Raw genomic sequence first — 16,243 nt, 5'->3', positions numbered from 1 at the left:
ATGCCCGCTGCGACCTGCTCCTTTCTGCGCTGGTCCCCTTTCACCTGCTGGGAAATCACAGCCCTAAGGCTTGGAGAACCCAAGCAGTTTCCCTTAAAACCCCAGGGTTGCGAAACCGCAGGGGAAACGCCGAATCCCTGAACTGGGCTAGGGGCGCGGCGCGAGGTCGCATCGGCGGGCCGCGATCCCTCGAGGGAGGCGTCCCCACTGTCCCTGCAACCCCGTCCCTCTCCCCTCGTGGCCTGGGCCAGAAACACCCGGCCCCGCGCCGAGAAGGCGACGCCGCATCCTGGCACCAAGCCGGGGCAGTGCGGAGGGGCAGACAGAGCCCAACGGCTGCAGGAAGCGTGGAAAGGAAGTGGCCCCACGGGGACCCGAGCTCGCTCCAGATATTCGCCCCGGGGGCGGAGGGGAGGGGCCCACCACGGCCTTATTTCCGCGAGCGCCGGCACCGCCCGCTCCGAGCCCGGGTCTGTCGGGTGCCGAGCCAACTTTCCCGCGTCCATGCAGCCCCGCCGGCAACCGCCGCCCGCTCCCCGGTCCGGGCCCGGGAACCCGCGCCCCACCGCCCCGCTGCTCGCGCTGCTACTGTTGCTAGCCCCGGTGGTGGCGCCCGCGGGGTCCAGGGGCGCCGAAGACCCTGGACAGCCTCAGGATGCGGAAGTCCCGCGCAGGCTCCTGCAGCAGGCGGCACGCGCGGCGCTTCACTTCTTCAACTTCCGGGCCGGGTCGCCTAGCGCGCTGCGAGTGCTGGCCGAGGTGCAGGAGGGCCGCGCGTGGGTGAGTGCGGAGCTACGCGCCGGGGCACGCGCCTGGCTGTCCGCGCACGGCGCTGGACGGTGACACCTGGGTGCGCGCGCCTGCCCGCCCAACGGCTGATCTGCCGGGGAAGGTGCGGTGCGCACGACGCCAGGGGTGATCCCAGCTGGGCGGCGCCCCGGAAGTGTCCCAGGGCGTGGAAGGGGCCCTTCGGTGCACAGCGTCCGCAGAAATCTGGCTCGCTCCTTCCAGCATTTATGAGGCCATAGGTTTTTCATAGGGCAGCGCTTTTGACTGCTCCTATACCTGGGAGAGTGATGCTTTGGGAAATTGAGGAACAGGCTGAAAGGGCAAAATTTAATTTTGTCTGGAGGTACCCAGAGTTGGTTGCTATGGGGGTGCTTATTGTGCGCCCACCCTGCTAGTGACTGCAGCCAACGTTTTGGGCGGGATTTCCAAAATCTAAGCCAGTAGCCATACCATACCGCGGACGACTGTTTCTTGTTAATTGCAGGCCACCACGCTAGGGCTTCAGGGTAATGTGGTTGGAATTTACACATAGACCTGGGCAGAAACCTGCTAATGCTAGCGTCTGCTTTGATCTAATAGAAGTGAGTTAATCGGGGGTCAGTGTTCTATATGAACCCAATGAATGAGAACTTTGCAACCCTTTGGTTGCTGATTTCAAGGCATTGACTGTAGGTATTGTCTTGTGTGTGTGCAGCTACTTTGCGTTCTTCATCGTATAGATTACAAAAGTTACAGAACTACATTAAGTCTGTCCCAAAAGCAAAGTTGCTCCTTCTACAACCCCCAGATATTCCACAAGGCCTGCAGACACACAGCCTCAAAGAATCTGGAATTGAGTATCGCATGTATTTAATAAATAGGAGAAGTTTTAAAGCATAGCAGCAGGATTTTCATTTAACAGTGCTGAACACCATTGGAAAGTCCTTCAAAAAGCTCAGCCTCGGTTCTTCAAACCTTATTCCTGCACCCAGCACGGCTATATTTATTGAATGATTAAATCAAATTGTTCCTAGGAAAAGGCAACATGGCCAGGCGCAGTGGCTCACGCCTGTAATCCCAGCACTTTGGGAGGCCGAGGCGGGTGGATCACCTGAGGTCAGGAGTTCGAGACCAGCCTGACCAACATGGAGAAACCCTCTCTCTACTAAAAATACAAAATTAGCTGGGTGTGGTAGTGCATGCCTGTAATCCCAGCTACTTGGGAGGCTGAGGCAGGAGAATCGCTTGAACCTGGGAGGCGGAGGTTGCAGTGAGCCGAGATTGCGCCATTGCACTCCAGCCTGGGTAACAAGAGCAAAACACCCTCTCAAAATAAAATAATAAAGAAAAAGGCAACCTGGCGGGGCATGGTAGCTCACGCCTGTACTCCCAGCACTTTGGGAGGCCGAGGTGGGCAAATCGCTTGAGCTCAGGAGTTGTAGACCAGTCTGGGTAACATGGCAAAACACTGTCTCTGCCAAAAATAAAAAAATTTAAATTTTTTTAAAAAAATTAGCCGATGTGGTGGTGTGGGCCTGCGGTCCCAGCTACTCAGAAGACTGGGATGGGAGGATCGCTTGAGCCCAGGACCCCAGGACCTGGAGGTTGCAGTGAGCAGAGAATGCACCACTGCCCTCCAGCCTAGGCAAGAGAGTGAGACCCTATGGGGGAAAAAAGAGAGAGAGAGAGAAAGAAAAGAGAGAGGAAGGAAGGAGGGAGGGAGGGAGGGAAGGAAGGAAGGAAGGAAGGAAGGAAGGAAGGAAGGAAGGAAGGAGCAACTTATTCTTGTCACTTTTTTTTTTTTTTTGAGACAGAGTCTTGCTCTGTTGCCCAGAGCTGGAGCGCAGTGGCGTGATCTCGGCTCACTGCAACCTCCAACTACCAGGTTCAACCGATTCTCCTGCCTCAGCCTTCTGAGTAGCTGGGATTACAGGCACTTGCCACCATGCCCGGCTAATTTTTCTATTTTTACTAGAGACAGGGTTTCACCATGTTGGTCAGGCTGTTCTCGAACTCCTGACCTTGTGATCTGCCCGCCTGGGCCTCCCAAAGTGCTGGGATTACAGGCGTGAGCCACTGCGCCCGGCCATCTTGTCATCTGTCTTAACAATCCTTGCTGTCTGAGATACAAAAAAGTTCAGTTTTCCTTGTCCAACAGAGCAGTGAGATAATGGAGCTTGAGAATTTTCTATCAAGGTAGGAGAGTAGCCAATGCCCAGAGCCTAAAGAAGGGGCCTCTGAGGATTTGCTCCCTGGTTACCGGGGGCAACCTAGAGAAAACTACGCTCACTCAGATTTCTAACGTACACCAGTTTTCAATCCCAGAGATTTTTTTTTCCCCTTCCAAACCCATTTTTAAAAGGAATAACAGGCCGAGTGCGGTGGCTCACGCCTGTAATCTCAGACTTTGGGAGGCCGAGGTGAGCAAATTACAAGGTCAGGAGTTCAAGAACAGCCTGGCCAAGATGGTGAAACCCCTTCTCTACTAAAAATACAAAAAAAAAAAAAATTAGCCGGGTGTGGTGGCAGGCGCCTGTAATCCCAGCTACTCAGGAGGTTGAGATAGAGAATGCTTGAACCCCGGAGGCGGAGGTTGCAGTGAGCCGAGATCGCGCCAACGCACTCCAGCCTGGGCGAGAAAGCGAGACTCCATCTCAAAAAATAAATAAATAAATAAAAATAACTTGCATTATCATGCACTTAGTCACCCCTTGAAAATAAAATAAGATACTTGACATCCTTCATAAAATAATCAAACTAGCTCTCAAAACCTGAGTGAATGAAGTAAAAATTCCCAGCCCCTGCATTGCTCCAATGAGGACGCAAGGGCTGGGAATTTTATATAAGTTATATAAATCTTAAAGAGGTCTTAAACATCATTTAGTCCAATGGCTTTGGGGAAGGTTATTTAAGTCTTTTCTGCCTATTTCCCTGTTTGGAATGGAAATGATTCATGTTCTGCCAACGATGTCAGGTGGTCTGAAGAGTCATATAAGATGATATGAGTGCCAATTAGAAAGTATAAAAATGAGAGTTCAGGGGTAGTCTGTTCATCCATTAGCTATGTATTGAATGCTTACTCTGTGCCAGGAACTGGGCTAGATAGTGTGGCCTGATTCACATTTAACATAGGGTCATTGGGGAAGGCCTCTTTGAGATTCCTTCAGTTTTGAAGCACTCTGCTGCCTGAGTGAAGAGTGCAGACACACCTACATGGAGCTTTCAGTGTAGTCATAAGAAATTCCTGCCTCCATTATAAGAGCAGTCATAGCATTGGGGAGTAGTAAAACATGGGCCAGGTGCGGTGGCTCATGCCTGTAATTCAGCATGTTGGGAGATTGAGGCAAGCAGATCACTTGAGGTCAGGAGTTTGAGACCAGCCTGGCCAACATGGTGAAACCCCATCTCTACTAAAAATACAAAAATTAGCCACGCATGGTGGTGCATGTCTATAATCCCAGCTACACAGGAGGCTGAGGCATGAGAATCTCTTGAACCTGGGAGGCAGAGGTTGCAATGAGCAAAGATCATGCCACTGCACTCCAGCCTGGGTGACAGAGCGAGAATCTGTCTCAAAAAAAAAAAAAAAGAAAAAAAGTGAACCACGATTGATCTCCAAACTCAGGTTTGCACTCTACCCAACCAGAGCATTGTTGGACTGAGTGTTCAGCTGCCACACAATGTCTATCATCCATCCAGAACTGACCCTGAGGGGCGAGCAGGTAGCCAGGTAGGTAGGGGAGAGAAGTGTAGCTCATGGGTGTCCCTCCCCATTCTAGGGGTCACTGCATTCCTTTGTAAGATGAGAGGCTGAGATGAAGTCAGGGTTTTTCAAACTAAGAGCTCACTAGGGTTATAAAGTCAGTTTAGTGTGGGATCCGTTTTTTGTTTTTTTTTTTAAACGAAATGGTATAGACTACAAACGATTAGAGTGCATTGCAAAAGCAAGGGTAAGTAGTGTCTCCAAATGTGTTTCAGATATATATGTATGACCTAGGTCATGATGAGAAATGCAGTTCTTGCTGTGGGTTGCAGCTTTAAAAAGTTTTGAAAGCCTTTAGACTAAATGATGTTTAAGACCTCTTCTCGCTCTGAAATTCTTTGATTCGGTGAGCTGTTGGCACGTCAAAGTTATCTTTCATTTTAAAAACACTGTTGCTCTCTGGTGGTGAAATGCAGCAATAGCTACGGTAGTAAATTCAAGGAAGAACTAAGTGCTAGCTAGAGTCGGGTGGAGTGGAGGAAGTGTTTTGTTTTGTTGCTAATTGTAGGCGAGATCACAGACCACGATTTGTGTTCCCTCACTGACCCCATCTGATGCCTCTCTTACCTGGCATTACACTACCTTTCCATAACCAATGAGGCTTTTACTTTTCTAATATTACATGGCATAGCCTCAGGACCCACAGTTGGAGTGGTGGGAGATTTTGGATCGTGCTGAGTGATCTTATGCTTCCCAGGGGTGCCTGGTTCATCCCCACAATGTTTGTCCTGCTCCTGACTATTCGAGGCTGTCCCTTACTTGGAGACAAGTCTCCTCTTGCCACTCAGCAAGTTCTGGGACCACTGGCTCTGCATGCAGCATTTGGTGAGAGGTCGGCCTTTCACTAACATTTTGAGAGACTAGCCGAAATCTTTAAGTGCACACACTCCATAAGAAAGTCAACCCATTCTGGAATCCGCTGTTGTTTAGGAGTTGGCCACTTAAACAAAACACCCTCTGACCAGGTCAAGACCAGTGGTTGGAAACATACTTTAAACAGTTGATCAAAGCATATGGGGAGTGGGGAGTTATGCCCATACCTTAATTGCTTCAATTTAAAATAAAATCTGAAAGTGTACATTTATCATCCATCTTTTGATATAGGGCCAAGGCCATTTAATTGGAGCTCCTTGCAGTCTGCATTAGTCATTTCTTCCATTGTTATAAAGGAATATCTGAGGTTGGGTAATTTATAAAGAAAAGAGCTTTGATTGGTTCATGGTTTTGCAGGCTCTACAGGAAGTGTGGTGCTGGCATCTGCTTCTGGTGAGGCCTCAAGGAGCTTACAATCATGGCAGAGGGCAACAGGGAGCCAGCATGTCACACAGCAAGAACGGGAGCAAGAGAGCAAGCGGGGAGCTGCCACATACTTAAACAACCAGATCTCCGAGCAAGCATTCACATATCACCAGGGGATGGTGCTAAACCATTCATAAGGGACCCACCTCCATAATCTAGTCACCTCCCACCAGGGCCCCCTCATCTACAAATTGGGAAGCACATTTCAACATGAGACTTGACAGACATCCAAACCATATCACAGTCTTTCTAGCAAGAAAACACACCCATGGGGAATCGTTTGTGGTTTGCATTTTTGTTTACTTAGAGTGGAATGAGCATGCAAAGAATACGCCGAACAATCCTCTGCTTTTACTTTTTCTTGCCTAATCTTGGCTTATTGACACCAATTCAACAGCTAAATTTCTAAAGCATTTAACTTGATTTCATGGACATGACGTCTTTGTGTGTACCTGCTCTTCACCAGTTTATATAATATTTACTTATGTAATTAGGTACTAAGTACATCTGATATACGCAAGTTTGGGAGCAAAGCAGCTGGCTTTGGGTAAGCATCAGGCTGGGCCCATACAGGCCACTAGGCAGGAGCCCATGCCCTGGGGTTCAGGCCACCGTGGGTCTGACAGCAAGCATGCAGCCCTATCCTCTAGGCCACAAGGCAGTTAGGAGAGCACTTACTCTACTAAGAAAAACTTTATTCCTTTGTGACTTCTCAATCTATAAAGCATGTTAATACAACATAATTTATCTAATTACTGCTCTTGAGGTCTCTCTCTCTCCATTAATGTCAATAATTCAGAGGTGATCATTCAGAAGACTAGGAAAGCAAGACATTAAATAGTCCATAGAAACAAAAACTGGAGAACTAAAAAGGCTGCAATGAACATAGAGGGAGAAGATAAGTAATAAAATACTCAAGTGAACTAGTCTTAATTGTCCTGTAAGGAAAGCTCCCAAGGGCTTTTATAGGCATTAGGAAAGAATGGCAGGGAGGGGGATATTTGCAAGATTATACTAGGATCTCTTCAGTGCCCTCACACTGCCCTAAGGATGAAACATAACAATTCTGAAAGCACAGGACAGGCAGGAATCTCTCCTTCCAGGCAATGTTCATGCTGAAATGGCACAGATGTGCCTACAGTCTCCACCCCACCACCCACCACAGCACCCACCCGGTCCGCAGACTCCGATTGCAGAGTCTGGGTCTAGCATGGGGTGGGAAAGGCCACTTAGGCCTGGGGTTAAAGCTTTGACTTTGACCTCCTTGGCACTTTGCCCCAATCTCCTAAGCTAACTGCATCCGGATGAGCTAGCCAGTAGGAATGTTGTTTTACCATTTTTTATAATAAATTGTTTTTAAACTACAATTTTTTTTACCAGCCCACAACATTTTCCACTTGGCTTTCCACATGTGAAGTCATAGCCAAGGATGCATGTAATCACAGAGCATTAGTAATGTCCCACATCAGGACTGGTGGTGGTGGGTCATGATTGTTAACTGCCAGAAGTCTGGCTTGGCTGCAGACTCATCCTTTAAGGACCTAGGTTGTTCTGCTGGAGACTGCATGTAAATAATCAGCGGACAACGACTGACGTTATGAGGCATGGAAGGTTACACACACACACACACACACACTCGCCCAAATCCAGCCTGACCCTTGATCTCACTTGCTGTTAAGCAGTATATCACCCCAGAGATGTATGACACTTATGCAACCTCGGCATTTATTTGCCTTTTTGGATGGTGCCTCAGTTGAAGAATGTTTCACAGAGATAGTCCCACAGTGGTTGGAGACAGTAGCCATAACAAGTCCACTCTGGCTGACTTGCCATGGTTGTTCAGGATGTCTCTACCAGAAAAGTCAAATTACGAAAGGAAATCTTGGCTGGGCATGTTGGCTCACACTTATAATCCCAGCACTTTGGGAGGCCGAGGTTGGAGGACTGCTTGAGCCCAGGAGTTCAAGACCAGCCTGGGCAACGTGATGAGACCCCATCTCTACAAAAAATAGATTAACTGCATGTGGTGGCACATACTTGTAGTCCCAGCTACTTGGAAGGTTGAGATGGGAGGATCACCTGACCCCAGGAAAGCTGAGGCTGCAGTGAGCCCTGATTGCACCACTGCCTTCCAGGCTGGGCTAACAGAGTGAGACCCTGTCCGGAAAAAAAAAAGGGAGTCTTGTACCATGGCCGTGTATGGGATGTATGTGATCTATGGTCATCCCAGGGGCACATGCCCACACAGAATGTGACATTAAGGATCACAGTAATTCTGTATCATTATTGTGTCCTACTGCTGCTATAATAAATGACCTCAGATTTAGTGAGTTAAAACAACACAAACTTACTCACTTATGGTTCTGGAGGGTAGAAGCCTGAAATAGGTCTCCCTGGGCTCAAATTAAGGTGTCTGCAGGGCTTTGTTCCTGCTGGAGGCTCTAGGGGAGAATCCATTTCCGGCTTCTAGAGACCACCTGTGCTCCTTGGCTCATGACTCCCTCCTCCATCAAAGCAAGCAGCATAGCATCTTCTGATTATGACACCACTGTCTGCTTCTCACAGGACCTTGTGATTACGTTATGCCCACGGGAATAATCCAGGATAATACCCCCATCTCAAGATCCTTAATCACATTGGCAAAATCCTTTTTGCCATGTAAAATAACATATTCACAGATGCCAGGGATTAGGAAGTGGACATCTTTGGGCACGGGGTGTGGGGGGGGCATTACTCAGCCTACCACACCCAGTGTCCAGGCTGGCTGTGAGCTCCTGCAAGTATTTACCACTCTGCCCGACATATGCCGGTACCCAGAAAATGTGGCTCTTGCTCCCACCTCCTGTCTTGCTGGCCTCTGCAGCCTTGCTGATCTCACATGTGAACCCACCTGCCCTCTCCTCTCGATCTCAGTACTCGACCATAGGCAGCTTTGTCAAAGCTCTTGAACAGCCAATTTTCTTTCCACTGTGCCCATGTGCTTGCCTATCCCAAATGAGATGGTCAGCTTCTACAGGGCGCAAGGTCTCTTTATCTCTTCATGGCACTAGCACACGGCCTGCTAGAGACAAATATTAGATATTTGTTAAATTAAATGAAGGTAGCTGGAAGGATGCTGAAATCATTGAGGCACCTGGAACAGGGAGACAGGCCAGGACCCAGCCGATTCCCATTGCTCCAGGCAGGAGAAAAGGAGACCTGAAGCCTCATGTCCCGCTCTCAACCAGCCTTTTCTGGTTATCCCTGCCTGAGGCCAGAGGGGACCTGGAGGGGGCAGCTGCCTCTGGCCACTTCCTCTCACTTCCTACCCCAAATGAAGAATGTGGGACCCAGGGTTGGCTGAGAGAGAGGATACACAGTATTCTGGCTGTCCTCTCCACTGCTACCTAGCCTGAGAAAGCAAAGCATTCGCACGCAAAGGGCTCCTTGGGCCCTACTGCCTGGGCCTGATCAGAAGGTAACTGACTTCTGTTCCATAAACTGTATTTGCTTTATCTGGCCTTGCTCGAGAGAAGGAAAATGCAATAAGATGATTCCAGGGTATAATATAATATATTGATGCAGTCTCCGTCTGGAACATAAGATAGCACAGCAATTTCTATTCACAAATGAGTTGTTTACTTGTCTCCAAGCAAGCTTGACTCATAAAAGTAACCTTATAAAATGAAGAAGTTTGCTTTTACTGGAATAGTCTGACATTTATGTTTTCTACCAAATGTGAATGCTGGAGGCAACATTTAGGAGCTCTTAGACCAGTGAGTCCCAAGATGCATGGAGGGAGATTGGAATTACCTGTGAGCTCGTCCCCACCCACCTGCACTGCCAGCCTGAGAACAGGAAATTTAACCTTGTCACAATCGGCACTAACACAACAGGAAGGACCAGCACTTAGCAACCAATGACAGACACCGCAGAGAGGAGGATAAATGGAAAGTGTTTTCTGTAGAGGAGCTTTGGGCAGAATCATGTCTGTGGAGACTCCTCTGTGTGGTGGTGCACAGCGAGGTTTCTCCAGGATACCATCCCTGCTCTTTTATTTGCTCCACATTTTTGTGGTGTTTTGAGAGAGTTTAAAGGGGATGTTAGATCTTTTTTTATTTTTATTTTTTTGAGACAGAGTCTCCCTCTGTCACCCAGGCTGGAGTGCAGTGGCGTGATCTCTGCTCACTGCAAGCTCTGCCTCCCGGGTTCACGCCATTCTCCTGCCTCAGCCTCCAGAGTAGCTAGGACTACAGGCGTCCGCCACCACACCCGGCTAATTTTTTGTATTTTTAGTAGAGACAGGGTTTCACCATATTGGCCAGGACAATCTCGATCTCCTGACCTTGTGATCCACCCGCCTCAGCTTCCCAAAGTGCTGGGATTACAGGCATGAACCACTGTGCCCGGCCAGGATGTTTGATGTTTTACATGTGCTCTTAGAACACATAAATACCTATTCTCTATCCCTCATCAAGTTCCTCGGGTTCATTTCTAACACACCTAATATTTCAATGACTTTACCCAATCTTTCAAATATTGGAAAATATTTAAATATTTTAATATTTCAAATTGACTTTATGCAATTTTGGTGATTTTATGCAATATTCAAAAAAAGTGGGTAGTGCCTAATGTAAAGATAGTACAGACACCTACTGGAAGAAAAATCTTTGATCCATTAACATGAAAACAAAGCTTTGTTGTTTACTATAAACAGCTTTCACTGAAAACAGGACATGACATTGTAGAGTTGCTATTAGAAAGAGCAGTTTTAACTTCTTGGTGCATATATAAATGTCATTATAAAACAAAGTAGTTATCCATGTAACAGGAAGCAAGGAAGGAATTTTCTTTAAAAATTATTTTAGTCCAAACTGCCTTCTTCAAGTGTTCCTTCTGGATACTTTTTTTTTTTTTTTTTTTTTTGAGTTTTGTTCTTGTTGCCCAGGCTGGAGTGCAATGACACGATCTCAGCTCACTGCAACCTCCACCTCCTGGATTCAAGCAATTATCCTGCCTTAGCCTCCCGAGTAGCTGGAATTACAGGTGTGTGCCACCATGCCCAGCTAATTTTGTATTTTTAGTAGAGACGAGGTTTCTCCATGTTGGTCAGGCTGGTCTTGAACACTCAACCTCAGGTGATCCACCCTCCTTGGCCTCCCAGAGTGCTGGGATTACAGGCATGAGCCACCACGCCCAGCCCAAGTGTTCCTTCTTGAAGAACAGCACATACTGTGTCACCATGGAGTTTATCAGTTGCACCTGCTGAAGCAGAGGGTAGATCTGCCACCTGCACTTTCTAAGGTATCATCATAATCTGATTCACCAGAAACTCCAGGCTCCTGAAGTCAGCACACTTCGAAAGAACACTGCTCCATTTTATCTGGTCCTGATGAGACTTTCAGGCATTCGGAGAGAATTGATGGTCCCGGCATCAATCTCCTATTTAGTGGTCAGCTGTATCCTAGTGATTGTCATCTGATCTACATGTCACTTCCTACCTGCACCCCTTAGACCTTCAGTGGTTCCGCTCAGCAGCTAAAGAGTTCTCGAAGTGTGGTCCCTGGATCAACAGGATCAGCATCATGTGGAACTTGTTAAACTGCAACTTCTCAGGCCCCACCCCACACCTCCTGAATCAAAACTCTGGGTGTGGTCTTAGCAAGTCCTGTAGGGGATTAGCGTGGCACACTCAGGTTTGAGACTCACCGCTTTAGAATGAAGTCCCTATAAGTGACGATCTCTAATCTGGCCTGCACCTACCATTGTAACCTCAACCCCAAGTCTACCCTGACTTAATGTGCTAACTGCCCTAGGCTGGGCTGCTCGCTTCCATGCCCTGGCACACAAGCTACCTTTCCAGAGCACCCTCTCCCTCTCTCTTGGCTTTTCTAATCCTAGTCCTTCCTGGAGATGTCCCCACCTGCACTGGGTCGTGCTTTCATTTATACCTTGTCTGAAAGGGTCTGCATCCAGGGGCTCCTTCTAAAGTCTCAGATCACCTTTACTTCCATCTGTTATGGGTTGAGGTGTGTCTTCTAAAAAGAAATGTTATATCCAAAAAGTTCTAACCCTCAGTGACTAGGAATGTGACCTTAGTTGTAAACAGAGTCTTTGAAGATGTAATCAAGTTAAGATGAAGTCATACTGGATTAGAATGGGCCCTAAATCCAATGGCTGGTGTCCTTACATAATATTAAGGCCATGTGGATATGCAAACAGACTCGGGGAAGACCATCATTTAAAGATAAAGACAGCCTGGAGGATCCCTTGAGCCCAGGAGTTTGAGGCTGTAGTGAGCTATGATTGCACCACTGCACTCCAGCCTGCGTGAACAGAGCAAGACCCACCTCAAAAACAAACAAACAATAATAGAGACAGAGATTGGAGTGACTCAGTTGCAAAACAAAGAAAACCAAGATGGACAGCCACCACCTGAAACTAGAAAGAGGCAAGAAGGGATTCTATCCAGAGTCTCAGAGGAAGCATCGCCCTGCTGACACCTTGAGATTGACCTTCTGGCCTCCAGAACTGTATGAGAATAAATATCCGTAGTTTTAAGCCACCTAGTTTGTGGTACTTTGTTATAGCAGCCCTAGCACACTAATACACACACCATGCCTGGCAGTCTCCCTTCCAGAGGAAGGTTTGGAGTGGTTCCTGTCCACAGGGACCTTGGTTACAAGCACAGTCCAAGAGCATCCCAGCACGCTTGCACTCTCTCTCTTTCTCACACACACATTCCAGCAGCCAACTTTTATTCTTCCTTTTCTTAGAGAGGTTGCTGGGCTGTATTTTTCTGGGCAGTTCTGTGCAGTATTCGGGAAGAACAGGGGCTCTGCAGGCCGGTTTTCCTGCTTCCTGTGTTGTGACTTTGGCCAATTCCTTAACTTTGGTCAAGTGACTCCATTTCTTCATCCTTAAAATGGTGATGACAATCATACCTACTAAAGGGCTTTAGTGAATAATAAGTTAGTACATGGGTAGCATGTTGGGTCAGGTGAGGCACATAGTAAGAGGACAACACTTAATCGCTTTTATCATGATTCCCTGCGATGGTGGCAGGATGCTTCATATGTAAGCACTGAATGAATGCTTAATATTGATTTGCTAAGGATTTGAGGAACATTTACCAAAAACTAAATAAATAAAATCTAGGGTGATGAGTTCAGGTCTTTGAAGGCATTCCATTGTGCACTCTCTCAAATACGTCTTTGAAAGTGGCCTTTTTCCCTCCAAACTGATGGCAAATCAAACCAAAATCAAAGTGCTGATCAGTCCCTGAAGAGTACATGGTGGAGGCCAGGCGCAGTGGCTCATGGCTGTAATCCCAGCACTTTGGGAGGCAGAAGTGGGCGGATCACGAGGTCAGGAGATCAAGACCATCCTGGCTAACACAGTGAAACCCTGTCTTTACTAAAAATACAAAAAATTAGCCGGGCGTGGTGGCAGGTGCCTGTAGTCCCAGCTACTTGGGAGGCAGAGGCAGGAGAATGGCATGAACCCGGGAGGCGGAGCTTGCAGTGAGCCAAGATCACACCACTGCACTCCAGCCTGGGTGACAGAGACTCCGTCTCAAAAAACAAAACAAAACAACAAAAAAAGAGTACATGGTGGTATGGCATACCAGGAACAGGAGGTGGAAGGTATATGGGGAGGGGGATGGGACTGCCACTTCTCACTGACCAGTGGGGCCAAAAATCACCTGTTAAATAAACATACAAAAAGCAAGGGCCAGGTGCAGTGGCTCACGCCTGTAATCCCAGCACTTTTGGAGGCCGAGGCAGGTGGATCACCTGAGGTTAGGAGTTTGAGACCAGCCTGGGCAACATGGTAAAACCCTGTATCTGCTAAAAATACAAAAATTAGCCGGGTTTGGTGGTATGGTGGCAAACGCCTGTAATCCCAGCTACTTGGGAGGCTGAGGCAGGACAATCACTTGAACCCGGGAGGTGGAGGTTGCAGTGAGCCAAGATTGCACCATTGCACTCCAGCCTGGGTGAGAGAGTGAGACTCTGTCTCAAAATTAATTAATTAATTAATTAAAATTAAAATAAAAAAGATTAGCGCATAAACCATGTTGTTATTGGCCCATGATTATGAATAATTTAGTTCCAGGCTGTAGTACACAAGACCCCTTTTATACATATTTTTAAAAAAACCTTCAGTGAAGAGCTACTAATTGATTCCTTCAGGTTATGCAGTCATATCGTCATTTGCTTGCTTCTTCTTATTAAATAGCCCTTTTCTGAAAAATATTGGAACAATATGCTCTGCCTTTGGCTGTGTTTAAAGAGAGGGATTCAAGTTTCCTGATCTGTTTCACAGATGGACAGTTCTGGCAGTATGTGGGGGAAAGGAATGAAATCACCGTAATCTACATTACAGGAATCCTCCTTTCCTCAGGAAAGCTAGAATTGTTGGTCACCTTTGCTTCATATCAGATTTGGCTGTTTCAAAAATGTCTACTTACTTTTCTCATGGCTTTGAATTGAATGGATTAGCTTTACACCATGTGGCTGTAACAACCTGTTGTGTAAGTCCCAGAGGGAGCATCCCTGGTCAAGACCAGAGGTCTTTATGAGGTGGGTGCCTCCAAAGCCTCACCTCCCCACATGATGCCTCAGTGAACATCCTTGTATGAGTCAGTTTCTTCACAGACCTCCATCACAATTTCTCTGGGATACTTGCCCAGAGTGGTATTTCTAGGTCATAGGGCATTCACACATAAACTTGATTTGACCACTTATGCCAGATTGCATATGCCAGACTGCAGTCGTAAAGCCCAGACGCCACCCAGCAATGGGCCCTGTCCACTTTCTGAGTGCCAGTCTACTAATGGTACTGTACTAACTCATTGCTTATTTAATTTGCATTTCTGTGTTCCTGTAATTACTAATGAGTTTGAGTAGGCCTTCAGAGCTTTGTCAGCATACTTAATACATGTAGGGTGCTTAGAACAGTAGCAGGCAACTGGCCCAATTATTGGGCTACTTGCATTATTCTGTACACACAAGCATCTTTTAAATGACACAATGTTAAAAATGTTTTAAGGCTGCGCGCAGTGGCTCACGCCTGTAATCCCAGCACTTTGGGAGGCTGAGGCAGGCGGATCACGAGGTTAGGAGATTAAGACCATCCTGGCTAACACGGTGAAATGCAATCTCTACTAAAAATACAAAAAGTCAGCCAGGCATGGTGGCATGTGCCTGTAGTCCCAGCTACTTGGGAGGCTGAGGCAGCAGAATCTCTTGAACCCAGGAAGCGGAGGTTGCAGTGAGCTGAGATCATACAACTGTGCTCCAACCTCGGCGACAGAGCGAGACTCTGTCTCAAAAAAAAAAAAAAAAATTGTCTTAATGTAAAATGTTGTATTCTAGTGATGATTTCTGATCTTGAATTACCTGCTCATTTTTTACTTTCTGATAGGACTTGGGGTTTGATGGTTTATGACTACTCTCACATGGCTGGTGGGAGGGTGGCCTGCTGCAGCCTGGCTGGGGGGCAACCTGGCATACTTGGTCCACTATATGATTCTCTCCATTTCCACTGTCCTCACCTCTCCCCTTCCCCCCCAGCCAGCCTCCTACTCTTCTCTGCATTCATTCTGCACAACTCCTCACTCCAGCATCATTCTCCACACTCCAGCTAGAGGGATCTTTTCAAAATCCCTCCTTCTAGTCCCTGGCTTTCCATTTCTCTCAGGACAAAATCCTCTCGGTGGCCTGCAGGTGTGGCTCTTGCCACGCAGTCAGCCGCTTACGTCCCAGCTCCAGCTCCAGTCTTTCTGCCCTGAAGCCCCATGGCCGCTCCTCAGACCCTTGCCAGCTCTCCTCCCCCAACCAAGACCAATTCCTTCTTCATCTTTGGAGTTCAGCTCAAATGTCGCTTCCCTGATCTCTAGACTAGATTAATTCTCCAGCTATCCTTTCATAGCTCTTAAGTCAGCCACAATCAAATAATTAATCCTACAACGCTCTATTTAAGGCCCTCTCCCACTAGGCTGCCTTGAGAGCAGCTGCTGCTGTTTTGCTCTATCTTTCCTGCACCCAGCACAGTACTTGGAATAAGGCAGAAGCTGAAATCATGGAGTGATGTTGAACAACAAGGACCCCTTTATCACAGAACATTTTAAATCAAGGAGAGCCAAAGTTCAACACAATCCTAAAACCACTGGAGAGCAAGTGTGAGACACCGCATCCAGAGGAAGGTGGCCCTGGCTCCCACCCACCCCACACACAGGCCTGTGGCTGTGCGCAGTTCATCTCACCAGAGCAAAGCAGCACGGGGCGCTTGTGACTCAGAGGAAGGGAGAAGGGAGAGGCCTTTGTGAGAGATAAAAGCACTGTGTCTTGATACATGATAAAGTACAACCAAAAATATAAAAATTTTATTTTGGATGAAATGTGGACACTTTTAAGAGGCCTTGTTCAC

The 16,243-nt window shown here is 47.4% G+C and overlaps 1 protein-coding gene across 1 annotated transcript in view; it reads left to right on the top strand.

Moving 5' to 3' along the window:
- Window positions 1–231: 231 nt before the first annotated feature.
- RARRES1 (retinoic acid receptor responder 1) overlaps window positions 232–16,243 on the top strand; it is a 37,637-nt gene continuing 21,625 nt past the window's right edge. Inside the window, exon 1 of the mRNA XM_017890552.1 lies at window positions 232–780. Within this exon, the coding sequence (XP_017746041.1) occupies window positions 505–780 (276 nt within the window). The 5' untranslated portion in view covers window positions 232–504. The remainder of the gene's footprint in view (window positions 781–16,243) is intronic.

Source organism: Rhinopithecus bieti, unplaced genomic scaffold (assembly GCF_001698545.2).
Source record: "Rhinopithecus bieti isolate Rb0 unplaced genomic scaffold, ASM169854v2 scaffold_17971, whole genome shotgun sequence".
Lineage (NCBI taxonomy): Eukaryota > Metazoa > Chordata > Mammalia > Primates > Cercopithecidae > Rhinopithecus > Rhinopithecus bieti.
This window is presented reverse-complemented; position numbering and strand designations above follow the sequence as displayed.